At 39.9% G+C, this 15864-nt stretch overlaps 2 protein-coding genes across 2 annotated transcripts in view; both read left to right on the top strand.

Annotated features, from left to right (window-relative positions):
• The window catches only part of LOC138627701 (sarcoplasmic reticulum histidine-rich calcium-binding protein), a 6099-nt gene extending 2730 nt beyond the window's left edge, over positions 1-3369 (top strand). The window contains exons 2-6 of the mRNA XM_069710216.1: positions 1673-1806; positions 1988-2056; positions 2314-2365; positions 2962-2998; positions 3082-3369. Of these exons, the coding sequence (XP_069566317.1) occupies positions 1673-1806; positions 1988-2056; positions 2314-2365; positions 2962-2998; positions 3082-3124 (335 nt within the window). The 3' untranslated portion in view covers positions 3125-3369. The remainder of the gene's footprint in view (positions 1-1672; positions 1807-1987; positions 2057-2313; positions 2366-2961; positions 2999-3081) is intronic.
• A 1907-nt stretch (positions 3370-5276) lies between these two features.
• abcc1 (ATP binding cassette subfamily C member 1 (ABCC1 blood group)) overlaps positions 5277-15864 on the top strand; it is a 31593-nt gene continuing 21005 nt past the window's right edge. The window contains exons 1-2 of the mRNA XM_069710265.1: positions 5277-5981; positions 15099-15275. Of these exons, the coding sequence (XP_069566366.1) occupies positions 5934-5981; positions 15099-15275 (225 nt within the window). The 5' untranslated portion in view covers positions 5277-5933. The remainder of the gene's footprint in view (positions 5982-15098; positions 15276-15864) is intronic.

Below are 15864 nucleotides of genomic sequence, written 5' to 3'. Positions count from 1 at the left end.
TCTTAATTAAAAGGAAGGGCCGACACACATTTTAACATCTGGCTCAAACTTTTTTCTTTTTTTGGAGGATTTTGAAAAAGACAAACCCGCTTCGAACACTTTGAAACCATTTCAGTAAAATAAAAGTCAACTGTGAAAATACAAGAGACTTTAAAAATATTAAACATCTTTTCGAATATATAATTTTGCTGATGATAATAAATATAATAATTTATGATTTAAAAAAGCTTTTTGCAGCATATATTTGTATTGTACATTTGTCACAGTGGTGGATTTTACTGCTTTTACTCACAACCTCTATTAAAGTACACTTCTGAGGTACTTGTACTTGAGTTTGGTGGTGGTACAGTCAAGCATCAACCTTTACATTCCTGAGTGCATTGGAGGAATAGCACACTGAAACACACATCAAATACCCGGCTGCTGCATTAATATGTCCCTGTTCTGATATCAGCATCTGCACATTTCGAACAGTTCCATTGACGAGTAACTTTACAACTCAATATTTCACATCCAAATCATGCCTTTATGTGATACACTGTTCCAGGTATGACTGCCAAACAGGAAGTAAAACATAGTTCCAGTCATCTCACCGCTCACAACATTGACGTGTTTAAGGATTCATGCATAAATAAAATAAATAAATTATTATAATATGGAAAAATATATCATGGATTCACCTTTGAATAACTGATATAAACTGTTAATACTCGTGTAGTTTGATAACCGATATAAACTGTTAATACTCGTGTAGTTTGATAACCGATATAAACTGTTAATACTGATGTAGTTTAATAACCAATATAAACTGTTAATACTCATGTTGTTTAATAACCGATATAGCTAAATAACCGATATAAACTGCTAATACTCATGTTGTTTAATAACCGCTAAAAACTGTTAATACTTATGTAGTTTTACTCAAAAAATATTTTGACCATGACTTTTAGTGTAATAGATCGTTAAAATTAACTATTACTGAAGAAAAGGATCTGAATACTTCTTTAGTCAACATGAGGTTCAACATTACTTTGCATTATGCAACATTGGAGCACAATCTGAATTTAAAAACAATAAAGAGTTTAACCTACATTGGACCAAGTTTCCTCTTTTCTTGATCAGTAATCCTATCTAAGGTTTTTAAATTTAACATTTTGTACACTTTGTTTAAAGTTCTGTCCATGAAGAAGCAAAAATATAAGAAACATCAAATAAACAGCCTTAAAAGTTGTATAAACACGTCTGACAGTCTCAGCGACACAGAAAAGTTACACAGTAAGAGTTAAATCTCTATTCAGGGGTTTCTATTTTTTGATATATACATAACTACACATTTTTAGTTTATCCTTTGCACCTTTTATGCTTCATAAATAATGAAAGTTATGATTTTTTTTTTTCCCTGATTCAATGCTATGATTCAGAAAAATACGATTCTGTTATTATTCTTTAAAAAAAAATACACACCCTAAAAAGTCTGCTGCAGGTAAGAAACCCGTTTGGGCTTCCTTTGTCTCAAAATTTTTAAATCAAAATTACATTTCTCTAAAAATTACTGTAAACTGTATCAGAAAAAACCTTTACATCCACCTTATCAAGGGTGTAACAATAATTATAGCGTTGTGAGTGTTTTACTTTGAAAGTCATTTGTCTATTTAAACAATATTTTGTGCAGATGATGATGATGACGATGATGATGATGATGATGATGATGATGACGATGATGACGACGATGATGACGACGATGATGACGATGACGACGATGATTATCACAAAGGCTCTGTGTGCGCATATTGTGAATTATGCGAGGTAAGTCTGAGAATAAATTTCGAAATGTATCATAGCATCAAAAACTAGAGTCATTCACAAAGAGATGTGAGAGAAATCCAAAATAACATGAACATCCCAATGATGGAACCAAACATGATGAAGATGAGACACCTGGGATGTGTTTAATCACTGTGTGTTTATTCACTGTGCCTTCTTCCAGCACTGTGACAGCTGTGATAAATGTCCTTGTGAAGAAGGAGACAAGTCCGAACATTGTGATGACTGCAAGGTGAGAAAATAAAGTTAATCCATTTTTTTTAATCTATCTATCCATCTGTCTGTCTGTCTATCTATCTATCTATCTATCTATCTATCTATCTATCTATCTGTCTGTCTGTCTGTCTGTCTGTCTGTCTGTCTGTCTGTCTGTCTGTCTGTCTGTCTGTCTGTCTGTCTGTCTATCTATCTATCTATCTATCTATCACCTTGTGCCAGGAAAACGTATAACTAAATTTCTTTCATCACTCTGTTTCTTTCTGTGCTCAGATGTGCAATTTCTGCCACGTGTGTCCACTTTGTGAAACTCTTTGCAAGCCTGGTGAGTAACTGAGTAACTGAGTGGAGAGCAGCCACAGTGAGACAGACATGTTTACGGTATTACATCAGAAGATGTTCATTTTAACCGATCACGTAACAGGATCACAGCAAAGCATGAAATGGACATACCCGTTCAGCCCCAAGTTAAATTTTCGTCCACCTCAGCAAAACGTGTAACTGTCACACCTAGACATTGCTATCTCACATTTTTTGCTGGAGTGGATGAGCGTCTCAATTTCACGCTTTGCCGTGATACCGGGTTGGGTCATTCCTACTATATAACAAGAATCTTTCAGCGTGGGACTCGTTTCATAGTTCTCAAAGGACACAATGGCCTTCAATTTAGACGGTCAGGCAGAAGAACTAATGTGTGTTCACCTATTTCCATCCTACACCAGAGTACAGTCACACACCAAGTCTGGTTATATCGCCACAATCTGATGTTGATATTTTTTTGTCTGATATTAAGAGGAAGTAAGAGTTGATCAGTTCACTTAAACTGCAGTTTAATGTTGCAACACTGCAAGGTGAGGATTTCCCTGACTTTGCTGTTTTATCTTACTCCAGCTCATTCTTATTTTGTCTTTTTTTTTTCAGGAGGATTTCTTGATGAGGTGACTGGATCCATCTACAAGTAAGTCCTCTTCGCACTGACCTGAAACCTGTTCAAGCTTTTCTGAACTGCAGTCTGCAACCTATCCATCTCTTCACCCGCAGGACTGTAGCTGACGTCTTTGATGATGATGACGATGCCAACTAAACCCAACCATATGTTGCCACCATGTGGCCAAACTAATATATTTCATCTTCATTGTCTTCATTTCATTTTTATTTAAGACTTTTTCCTTGAGAACACAATACATCTGCTCAATGACAGAATAGAACTATTTAAGAGAATATCTTAATACATTTGTGTACTGTTGTTACCTGACAAATCACACTTTTAAGGAAATATATGATTGAAGTCATGCTGGATTATGTCAAATAAAAGAGGGGATATTTTCACTTGTTGATTCTTGATTTTAAAATGATGTGGTCTGAATGTTTGGGGTAGAAATGAACACGAGAAAACCCTGGATGCAGGATGGATTCTTCTTTAGGCAGAGGTCAGAAAACAGGCTGTTTTTTAGCAGCACAGACACTCCATTCACAGGACTTGGACATAAGTAAGACACAGGTCATGAAAAGGTCGATGCAAAAGACTTTGACTTGGCAAAATTTTAACTAATTTTCAAGTAAACTTCACTGACTTTAGCCTTTTGGCACCATCAGTAGCCTCACTGAAATATCAAAAGGACCAAACCCCCTTGGTGCCTGGGAAAGAAAAAGAAGAGGGAAGGAAAAATCACATATTTAATAATAAATAAATACAAAAATAAATACAAAAAAAAAAAAAAAAAAGCCCAAACACAACATGAAATGTTGAAACTGAAAAATTATTTTAAGATTTTATGAAAAATCTATGGTAATTTTGAATTTGATGGCAGCAACACGTCTCCAAAAAGTTGGGACAGGGTCAACAAAAGGCTGGAAAAGTTGTGTGACGTTTAAATAAACAAATTAAAAAAAAACACTGATGGAATTTTTTTTTTTTTTAGGATTTTATACACTTTATTAATCCCCTAGGGGAAATGTCTTCACTACAGCAGGGGGGCTCTCAGGGGGGAGATGCTGCAACAGGCTGCCACTAGCGCGGCGCCAGGTAACCTGACCTGAGGTGCATGTTTTTGGATGATGGGAGGAAGCCGGAGAACCCGGAGAGAACCCACGCAAGCACAGGGAGAACATGCAATCTCCGCACAGAAAGGCCCAGGACCGGATTCGAACCCGGAACCTTTTTTGCTGTGAGGTGACGGTGCTAACCACTGCACCAAGTGGTAAGTAGCTAAGTAGGTTACTATGGCAACCGACCAGTAACATGATTGGGTATAAAAAGATCATTTGAGAGAGGCAGAGTCTCTCAACAGTGAAGATGGGGAGAGGTTCACCACTCTGTGAAAGACTGTGTGGGAAAATAGTGCAACAATCTAAGAATAATGTTCATTAATGTAAAACTACAAAGCATTAGAGGATTTCATCATCTACGGTTCATAATATCATTAAAAGATTCAGAGAATCTGGAGAAATCTCTGAACACAAGAGGCAAGGCTGAAAACCAATATTGGATGGTGGTGATCTTTGGGCCCTCAAGCAGCACTGCATTAAAAACAATTCTGTAGTGGAAATCACTGCATAAGCTCAGGAACACTTGTGAAAACCATCATCTGTGAACACAGTTCATCACTGCACACAAATGCAGGTTAAAACTTTTCGAAGAAGAAACCAGATAGAAACATGATCCAGAAACACTGCCGCCTTCTCTGGACCTGAGATTATTTAAAATGGACTGAGATGAAGTGAAAAACTGTCCCGTGCTCTGATGAATCACAATCTGAGATTCTTTTTGGAAATCATGGATGCTGCATCCTCCAGGTTAAAGAGGAGAGGGACCATCCAGCTTGTTATGAGCGCTCAGTTCAAAAGCCAGCATCTGTGACAGTACAGTGATGCGTTGGTACACATGGCATGGGTAGCTTGAACATCTGGGAAGGAACCATTAATGCTGAATGATATATTCAGGTTTTGGAGCAACATATGCTGCTATCCAGCACATAAAAGTTTGTGAAAATAAATTTTGTCCATCTGTGTTGTGGACTGTGAGGCCAAAATACTAGTGTGGATATGAAACCATTGTATTTTAAGCACGGAAATAAAACAGTGATTTTGGTCCAGGTATATTAGTTAAAAGGGCAGTCATATAGGCTACGGTACATATGTGGAGTGGAGTTTCCCAGCCAGCAGATTGGGGTCAGTAAGACAATGTCTGAGTATAAAGATGTGACTACAAGTTAAATACTTATCTAGTGATTCAGCGTCAGCACTGTCAGACATTAAAACAGGAGTATATGAACTGCTGTATGCATTCAAGTGGGTACAAGCACACTCAGGAATCTTGGGAAATGAATACTGGTTAGGACGTGGTCAGGAGAAAAAAGATATTAATACCAAAAATTTTCAAATCAGAGGGGTTATTATGTGACATAATGTAGACATTCATATAAAACTACAAAATAAAGGAGGAATGGAAAGAAATAGAGGAACCAAAAGGAAAGAGAAAGTCATTCTAAGTAGACTAATAGTTAAAGAATGGTGTCCTTATTATTGTAGGGGACACATTTAAATAAAGAGACAGTGGAGGACGTCCTGTTTTCATGCAGGAGGTTTACAGAAGAAAGAAGGCAGTGGTTTCAGGTTTACAGAGGTTAGGATGAGATTTATTCAGGGTTCAACGTCTGGTTGAGAGTAGGGACAAAGAAGATGGGAGGGAAACCGTATGAACAGAATCCGACTGCAGTGTCCAATTATAACCAAAAGGGGGCAGTAATGCTACCAAAAGGATACCAACTGCCGTACAAGGACAGGAAGAAGAAGAAGGGAGGCGGACAACCTTCCGTTTTGCCTTACAGCCAGGTTACAAAACAGCAACTGATCCCTGAAACACTCCCAACACGGAGGACGCGAACTTCTGAATGGGATTTGACGAGTTCTGCAGTCCGGACAGTTCCGATCCGTTTTGGGTGAGTTTCTTTTCTCGACCTTCACGTGTTTCCCTGCTTCTTAAAAGTCGTTTAGTTGTTGTTAGCCACCGGCACATGCTAACAGACCGGCATTAGCTCCAGTAAGTTACAGTTGATGTTACCGAACAGTCCCCGAGCTTCACTCTGACTCCGTTTTAACGAGCTGGCGGCGGAACTCCCGCCGCACCGTTCAATGTTAACATGCTGTCATAATGCCGAGCAGGCACGGCACCGGACTGTCTCTTGAGTCCGGTTCACATTCACTCAGTGAGTCCAGAGGTTCATCCCCCCCGCACCTAGAACCACCATTGCCCGCTACAAATAACATTCCTTCCCGGTACCCGGACAGACCGCGGCGACGTCAGCCGTTGAGTGCGTAACCGCGGTGAAGCCGGCCGCCGTTTCGTTGCTCTGAAGTAGCGTAAACACGGTAAGGACCGGCCTCTGAGCCACGCCAAGGTCCTGAAAGATGCATGTACTCTCAAAGTGATGTAAATATTATGACCGGCCACTAGGCACGCCAAGGTCCTGAAAGATGCATGTACTCTCAAAGTGATGTAAATATTATGACCGGCCACTAGGCACGCCAAGGTCCTGAAAGATACATGCACGCTCAAAGTGATGTAAATATAAGGACCGGCAAATGAGCCACGCCAAGGTCCTGAAAGATACACGTACTCTCAAAGTGATGTAAATATAAGGACCGGCAACTGAGCCACGCCAAGGTCCTGAAAAATACATGTACTCTCAAAGTGATGTAAATATAAGGACCGGCAACTGAGCCACGCCAAGGTCCTGAAAAATACATGTACTCTCAAAGTGATGTAAATAATAAGGACAGTGTCTGAGCCACGCCAAGGTCTCGAAAGATACATGTACGCTCAGTGATGTAAATATAAGGACAGTGTCTGAGCCACGCCAAGGTCCTGAAAGATACATCTAGGGTCAAAGTAATGTAAATACAGTGAACCCTCGTTTTTCGCGGGGGTTACGTTCCAAATAGAGACCGTGATAGGTGAAATCCGTGAAGTAGTAACCTTTATTTTTTTTACAATTATTATACAATGAAATACTCCATAATACATTGAAACCAAAGAACAAAACCTTTTTACAGGCCCAAGCATTTGTTTAACAAATAAAAGTACTGTATAAATGTTTTTTTTTATAAATAACTACTGTACTGTAAAATAATAATTTGAATCATCAATACGAACTGAAGGCTTCAAATTGCTGAGATCGGCACCGCCCCACTGCGACCCGAGTCATTGGATTAGAACGGGAGGAAATGAAAAATGATTATGAAAACAAATACAAAGTACAGTAGGACAAATAGTGACTCGTGTATTTCACTGCTCTTCTGACTGAGCCGCTGCATCCTGACTCCGCTCTGCAGCGGTTCTTTCTTCTAAAGCCGGCGGTGCAGGTGTGGTTTTTCGAGAGAAGAACATAGTTATCGGTAGTTGTTGTCGCTCTTTTTTCTTCTGGGCAAAAAGATTCTTATAAACCGACATGCCACCATCGATTATTTTTAATTTGGCAAGCTGTTTTACGTACGTGTACATATTAAACCGCAACGTTATTGACAAACAGGTAGAGAAGAAGCGGAGAGACTGTTTAGCCAATCAGAATGCAGAACACAATGCACGATGCAAATCCGTGAAGCAGCGAGACCGTGAAAGGTGAACCGCGTTATAGCGAGGGTTCACTGTATAAGGATGGCCTCTGAGCGACGCCAAGGTCCTGAAAGGTACATATACACCTAATGGGTTGCAAGGGGGTTGAATATGAGGTGTAATCTGTTCTCCTGTCAAAAGCCAAAATCAATAAAAACGTTCAGATTTCCCGCTTTTCCAGCATCCATGAACATTTGAATTTAAGCAGAAATAAAGTGGATGAAACTACTTGTTTTTGATTTGCTATCATTTTCCTTTTTGCTCTGTGCACTCAGGCAGTTTGTTTCTCTATTTGAAACAAAAACTGAAACACAGAGCTGTTGCTGGGTCTAACCTCTGGGTGTTGTTTCTGTCGACCAGTTGCTGGGTCTAACCTCTAGGTGTTTCCTGCTGGGTTATATTCAGTAAATTAGTGCAGTTGAACCAGTTCAAGTCTACTGTACATTCAATTCAATTTTATTTATATAGCGCCAAATCACAACACAGGTTATTTCATGGCACTTAACACATTAAAGTCCTTACAGCAAGACTTTACAATATTATAGAGAAACCCAACAATTCCCACATAAGCCAGGAGGGGAAAAAACTCCTCTTTAAGGGAGAAAAACCTCCAACAGAGGGAAGGAAAAACTCCCTCTTAACAGGAAGAAACCTCCGACAGAACCAGGTTCAGAGGTGGGCGGCCATCTGCCTCGACCGGTTGGGGTAAGAGGAGAGCATAGAGAGAAAAGGACAGAATAGAGATAGAAGAGAAGAACTGTTGGTGGAGACGACAAGCGCAGAGACATGCAGCTCCATGGCAGGACATCTGCAAAAGAAAGAAGAGAAACTACACGAGCGAGGGAACTGAATGGAGACAACAGATAATAATAAGAAACTAATGGGAGAGAAAAAGATGATGAGGTATGAGTCAGTTGAAGAGTAGGAGGAAAGAAAAGAAGCTCAGCATGTAACGAGGTCCCCCAGCAGCCTCGGCCTATAACAGCATAACTAAGGGTTGGTTCAGGTCTACCTGAGCCAGCCCTAACTATAGGCTTTATCAAAAAGGAAAGTTTTGAGTCTAATCTTAAAGCTGGAGAGGGTTTCTGCCCCTTGAACACAAACTGGGAGCTGGTTCCACAGGGGAGGAGCCTGAAAACTGAAGCTCCGCCTCCCATTCTACTTCTGTAAACTCTAGGAACCACAAGCAGACCAGCGTACTGAGAGCGAAGTGCTCTGATAGGATTATATGGTTCTATAAGATCTCTAAGATATGATGGAGCCTGGTCATGTAGAGCTCTGTAAGTCATCAAGAGAATTTTAAATTATATTCTTGATTTAACAGGAAGCCAGTGAAGGGAAGCTAAAACTGGAAAAATATGATCTCTCTTGCTAAATCCCATCAGTACTCTTGCTGCAGCATTTTGGATCAGCTGCAGGGTTTTTAATGAGTAATTTGGACATCCTAACAACAAGGAATTACAATAATCTAGCCTAGAAGTAACAAATGCATGAATGAGTTTTTCTGTGTCACGCTGAGGAAGGACTTTCCTGATTTTATTAATATTACGTAGATGAAAGAAGGCAGTTCTGGAGATTTGCTTTATATGGTGGCTAAAGGAAAAATCCTCATCAAAGATGACTCCAAGGTTCCTCACAGTTTTGCTGGAGGCCAAGACAACGTCATCTAGAGTAACTAAGTGATTACAGAAAGAGTTTCTGAGGTGTTTAGGACCAAGTACAATAACTTCCGTTTTGTTTGAATTTAGAAGCAGGAAGTTTTTGGTCATCCAGGCCTTTATGTCTTTTAGACAGGCGTCAAGTTTTACTAACTGATTAGTTTCATCTGGTTTTATAGAAAGATATAGCTGAGTGTCATCTGCATAACAATGGAAGTTTATGCAGTGCTTCCTGATGACATCTCCTAATGGAAGCATGTACAAAGTAAAAAGTATTGGGCCTAACACTGAGCCTTGTGGAACTCCATAACTAACTCTTGTTTGTCTGGAAGACTCATTGTTGACATGGACAAACTGGAATCTATCTGATAAGTAGGATTTGAACCAATCTAATGCAGTTCCTTTGATCCTCGTAATGTCTTCTAATCTCTGTAATAAGATCATATGATCAATCGTATCAAAAGCAGCACTGAGGTCCAGAAGAACAAGTACAGAGATGAGTCCATTATCTGAGGCTAACAAAAGGTCGTTAGTAACTTTCACCAGTGCTGTTTCTGTGCTTTGATGAACTCTAAAGCCTGACTGAAAATCTTCAAACAGATTATTCCTTTGTAAATGTTCAAAAAGTTGATTTGCAACAACTTTTTCAAGGATTTTAGAAATAAACGTCAGGTTGGAAATTGGTCTGTAGTTTCCTAAAACAGCTGGATCAAGAGTCGGCTTTTTAAGTAGAGGTTTAATTACAGCCACTTTAAAAGCCTGCGGTACATAGCCGGTTACAATAGATAGGTTGATCTGATCTAATATGGAAATATTAATTGAAGGAAAGACTTCCTTAAAAAGTTTAGTTGGGATGAGATCTAACAGACAGCTAGAGGATCCAGATGAAGAAATAATTCTAGTTAACTCAGAGAGCTCAACAGGAGAGAAATGTTCCAAGTTTACATCTGGTCCTACAGTTGCTTCCAGGGCTGCTGTGTTTAACATCACATCAGTGATGGTGTCAGGAAGGGTCTGCCCGATTCTCTCCCTAATAGTAAGAATTTTATTAGTAAAGAAGTTAATGAAGTCATTACTGCTGAGAGCTGAAGGAATAGAGGGCTCAACAGAACTGTCACTCTTTGTCAGCCTGCTACAGTGCTGAAAAGAAACCTGGGGTTGTTCTTGTTGTCCTCTATTAATGATGAATAATATAAAGTCCTGGCCTTACGAAGAGCTTTCTTATGTAATATTAGACTATCCTTCCAGGCAGGTGAAATTCTTCTGAATTAGTGGAACGCCATTTCCTTTCCAGCTTTCTAGTCGCTGCCTAGCAGAGCGTAGTTCTGAGTTGTACCATGGAGACAACTTCCTCTGGTTCATGACTCTCTTCTTCAGAGGGGCGACATCATCTAGAGTTGTAGCAGAGATGCTGCAGTGTTTTCTACCAGATGATCCACTTGTGTGGGACTAAGATCAACGTAGATGCCTTCCACTGCTTTAACACACGGCATCGAAGAGGATAAGCATGTAACTGCTTCCTTAAACTTGGCCACGGCATCATCTGACAGACATCTACTATAGTGGGATTTATTCCCACATGCTGTGTAGACCATTATTGTAACGTCAAATGTTAATAAGAAGTGGTCCGACAAAACAGGGTTTTGAGGAAATACAATTAAATTTTCAGTTTCCATATGACAGAACCAGATGGAGGGTGTGGTTACCACGGTGACGGGGTTTATTTACATCCTGATAAAAGCCTATAGAATCTAATAATGAGCTGAAAGTAGAACTGAGGCTGTCGTTGTCCATGTCAACATGAATGTTAAAGTCTCCCACTATCATCACTTTATCTGATAAAAAGTCAGAGAATTCAGTTAGAAACTCTGAATAAGGACCAGGTGGGCGATAAATAACAACAAATAGAATCGGTTTCTGTGTTTTCCAGTTTGGGTGTGAGAGACTAAGACCAGGTGGGCGATAAACTCTCAGACTCTCAAATGAATTATAACTAAGTTTCGGCTTTGGATTAATTGATAAACTTGAGTGGAAGATTGCTGCCACTCCTCCTCCTCGGCCTGAGTCTCTAGGAATATGATAACTATTATCCATATTGGATAATCCTGACCACCCTCTCCACCACCTGCTGCAGGGACAGCGGATCACTTTCTCCAAAAGATTCCTCCAGCTCCGCTGTCACAAGGACAGATACAGGAGATCATTCCAGATACAGGAGATCATTCCAGATACAGGAGATCATTCCTGATACAGGAGATCATTCCAGATACAGGAGATCATTCCTGATACAGGAGATCATTCCTGATACAGGAGATCAATACAGGAGATCATGTAAGACTGTACAATAACTCACCTCTGGCAAAATCCATCACGTAACAATAACACTGTTGATTGTGTTTCTTGGTTGTTTGTATATAATATATATAGATATATACTGTACTGTATATACTGTGCATTTTATATTTTATATTTTATATTTTTTACTGATATTTTACTGATATTTTATTGCTTTTCTATTATTCTATTATTATCTTATTGCATCTGTATGCTGCTGTAGTGAAAAAATTTCCCCTTGGGGATTAATAAAGTAACTACCTAACCTAACCTACCTAACCTAATTAAAATGACTGGGAGGAGTTGCTTCATTAATACTAACATATTCTTTCTGTTGCAGCCTCTCTGAGACAAAGTAAATCAATCTGATGATCAGTTATCAAGTCATTTAATAACAGATTTAGACCAGAGAAATCTGAGTGAGAAGGGGACGTATTCTCCTGATGTTGTGCTGCATGTATTTACAGGAACGTGTCCGCTTTTAATTGTCAGATTTTTTTTGATCCATTAATTTGATAGGATCCATTTTTATTACATTTTTATTGATACATCTTTTCTTGAGTTTTTTTAAATATCGGTGGTCTGGGTACAGACACAACCTCTATAAGATGTTGAATGTTTTGGGTGAGTGACAGCTCTAAAAAAGCTGCAGAGGAGCGTGTAAGACTGCAGCTCTGCATCCTGGCCTCAACCCTGGATGTCAGGTTTTAGGGCTGTTAAGAGACACGGCCATATTTCTAGAAAGAAGAGCTGCACCATCCAAAGCAGGATGGATGCCGTCTCTCCGGATCAGACCAGGTTTTCCCCAGAAAGTATTCCAATTATCAATGAAGCCCACATTGTTAGCGGGACACCACCTCGACAACCAGCGGTGAAGTGAAGACATACGGCTAAACATATCATCACTGGTCCGGTTAGGAAGGGGTCCAGAGAAAACTACGGAGTCCGACATTGTTTTTGCAAAGTTGCACACCGATTCCACATTAACTTTAGTGACCTCCAATTGGCGTAACCGGGTGTCGTTACTGCCGACGTTAATAACAATCTGACTGTATTTACGATTAGCCTTAGTCAGCAGTTTCAGGTTTGATTCAATGTCGCCCATTCAAGACATCTGACTCTGGCCCAAGACATCTGGCCCCGGGAAGACATCTGACTATGGCCCCGGAAAGACATCTGACTCTGGCCCCGGGAAGACATCTGACTATGGCCGCTGGTTTCGCTAACTTCACGTTCCACAAAATAGAGTCTCCAATAACCAGGGTTGGTTTCTCAGCGGGTGTTTTGCCGAGAAACATCTGTTTTATGGAGTCGAACCGGTTTGATCTGGTTTTTCAACATTCAGTTGTGTTTCCTTCAGCACCATCTCATAAGGTTCTTTGTTCCAAAAGGTACGCATCAACACACTGAGGGTCTGATTTACTAAACGTTTGTGTGTGTAAAATCTCATGCAAACTCCAAACCACCCGCAAAAAAAATGTCCTAGCAGATTTACCAATGACGTGCAGTGAGGATTGCTTCTTTCAAACGTGCAATTTAACACATGTTGTCCATTTTGCGTGTTTGCCTGCATACATATGTAATATTGGGGGTTTCTACCTGAAGGTGCTAAATACTGTGAGGGAAACATGCAAATAGAACAATTTAGCACCTGCAACGATATTTACTAACCCTGAAAGTAGAAATAGGAGAAGTGATTGCGTGTGTATTTTAGTACGACTGAAAGGAACGTATTAATCAATATTCAATAATCAGTATTAATTAATGAATGCATTACTGCCAATGTCACTGCAACACACGTTCCTGTAGATACATGCTGCACAACATCAGGAGAATACGTCCTCTTCTCACTCAGAAGGCGGCGCAGGTTCTGTTCCAGGTTCTGGTCATCTCACGTCTGGACTACTGTAACACCCTCCTGGCAGGTCTACCCGTTAGTGCCATCTGACCTCTGCAGCTCATCCAGAATGCAGCAGCTCGACTGGTCTTTAACCTCCTAAATTCACTCACACTACTCGGCTCCTCCTCCTCTTCCTCCTCCGCTCCCTTCACTGGTTACCAGTAGCTGCCCGCATCCGTTTCAAAACATTGGTACTTGCGTACCGTGCTGCCACCAGATCGGGTCCAGTCTACATCCAGGACATGGTCCAACCTTACATCCCAGCCTTACATCCACTCTGCTTCTACCAATCGGCTTGTTGCTCCTCACTGAGCTAAACACTCTACAAAATCACGACTGTTTGCTGTCCTGTCTCCTAAATGGTGAATGAGCTCCCCACCGACATCAGGACAGCAGAAACTCTGAGCATCTTCCGCCGCAAACTAAAAACACACCTCTTCAGACTTTACCTTGAACAGTAGAACTTTAGTAGCACTTAAAATGACACTTACTGACTGAACTTTGTAGTTTGGCTTTCTTGAAGAAATTGTATTTTCTTGATTCTTGTTCTGGGTTTTGTACCCTCATGGTTGAAATGCACTTATTGTAAGTCGCTTTGGATAAAAGCGTCGGCTAAATGAAATGTAATGTAATGTAATGAAAGTGCGCAAATCTGGAGACGGCTGCTCTTATTGTGGTGAGAAGGAGACACAGGGAAACCAAAGAATACATAGAACATGATGGAAACATTTTTGAGATGTCAGAGGGAAAAATTATTCAGACATATTGTTTGTCATCGATGACATTTCTGAGTTGTTGAATGAACTGAATAATGATTGACGGCCAATAACAAGGAGGAGCCACGAAATACAAGCAATGTCAAAACTTCTTACGACTCAGCATTTTCCTGTCTCTGGGTATATCGCTGCTTGGCTCTCCCTCCAGTCACATTATTCAGGTGAGCTGTCACAGGTAGCTTCATCAGGTTCACGAGCACTCGCGAGGAACTAAATGAAAAGTCATCTGCTCATCACAGAGAACTGGACCTGCTGATCGGTGTTTGTTAGCGGATCTCATCCACCGTCCCTCCTTTTATTTGCCGACGTTTTATTACGAAGCTTTTTTTCGCCTTTTTGTTTTTCCCATAGTATTGACTTTCTTCTTGATAATCTCCTATAAAGCGTTTTGTTCTTGTTATATTTATAAATTCAATGGGATCAGATTTCCTTTTCCTTTTTATGGTTGCTTTGTTTTCCATTGCTGGAATCACTTTAACACACAAACCCCTCATTTAAATACAGCGATTTGCACCTGATTTCAAAGATGCAATTACTCAGTAAATCACCCGCAAACAAAAAGTTCAAACTTTTGGAAGGAACACGCAATTTAGTACCTGTTATTTGAGATCTTAGTAAGTCAGGCCCTGAGTGTACTGAAACGCTGTCAGCATTTTTATCAGTTTCTCAGTCAGTTTTATGAGTTTCAGTCAGTTTAATCAGTTTCTCAGTCAGTTTCTTTGAATAATCAGATTTTTGGTTTAATGTTCTTCTTCCTTGTTGCCTCTTTTTGCCAGGATTGGAACCGTACCTGGCACACGACTAATCCCGACTTCACGCAGTGTTTCCAGAACACTGTCCTGGTGTGGCTGCCATGCCTCTACCTCTGGATGTGTGCGCCCATCTACCTCATCTACCTCCGCAGCCACGACCACGGCTACATATGTATGACTCACCTCAACAAAGCTAAGACTGTGAGTGACGTTTGCTTATTTGGAGAAACTTTTCTAATTCATGATTTGTGTTTATTTATTATTTCTGTGCTCTCAATTACTGTTATTGTTTTATCATCCTTTTTATTGTATCCTTTTACAGGCTTGTAAACATACAAAGCTAAATGTAAATAGATTGGCGTAGTGGTGATAGATTGGTACCATGATGGAGAGGGAAAGGGGAGGTTGTTTGACTGAACTGATGACGTCAGGGCAACATGAAGTAGTCTAATCATTGAAATAAGCCAAATTTACCCAATTTATAAAAGAGGTACCTCCACTTCAACCAAACAAAGGCCTTCTCAGCATCAAGGGACACCACAACTTCTAATAATGAATATAAACTGAATATAATATGAAGCTTTCAATGATTGTAAATATTGGATTTTCTTTAATTATATTGGATTTTTTTTTTTTGGTCACAAATCTTTTTTTAATGTGGACATTTTTGGGAACTGCTTGCTGGAGTAGGGTTAAAAGCTTTAATTCTATTTTTAAAAGAGTGATATTCCTGTAGCTACTGTCAAGTAGAAGGTCTTATCTCTCATCTGAGCCATAATTGTGAACGTGA

This window comes from Brachyistius frenatus, unplaced genomic scaffold, assembly GCF_029030835.1.
Source record: "Brachyistius frenatus isolate BFR_SWC_R1_liver_20210118 unplaced genomic scaffold, ASM2903083v1 Contig_90, whole genome shotgun sequence".
NCBI lineage: Eukaryota > Metazoa > Chordata > Actinopteri > Embiotocidae > Brachyistius > Brachyistius frenatus.
The sequence above is the reverse complement of the archived record's forward strand: the minus strand, read 5'-3'. Positions and strand labels throughout refer to the sequence as shown.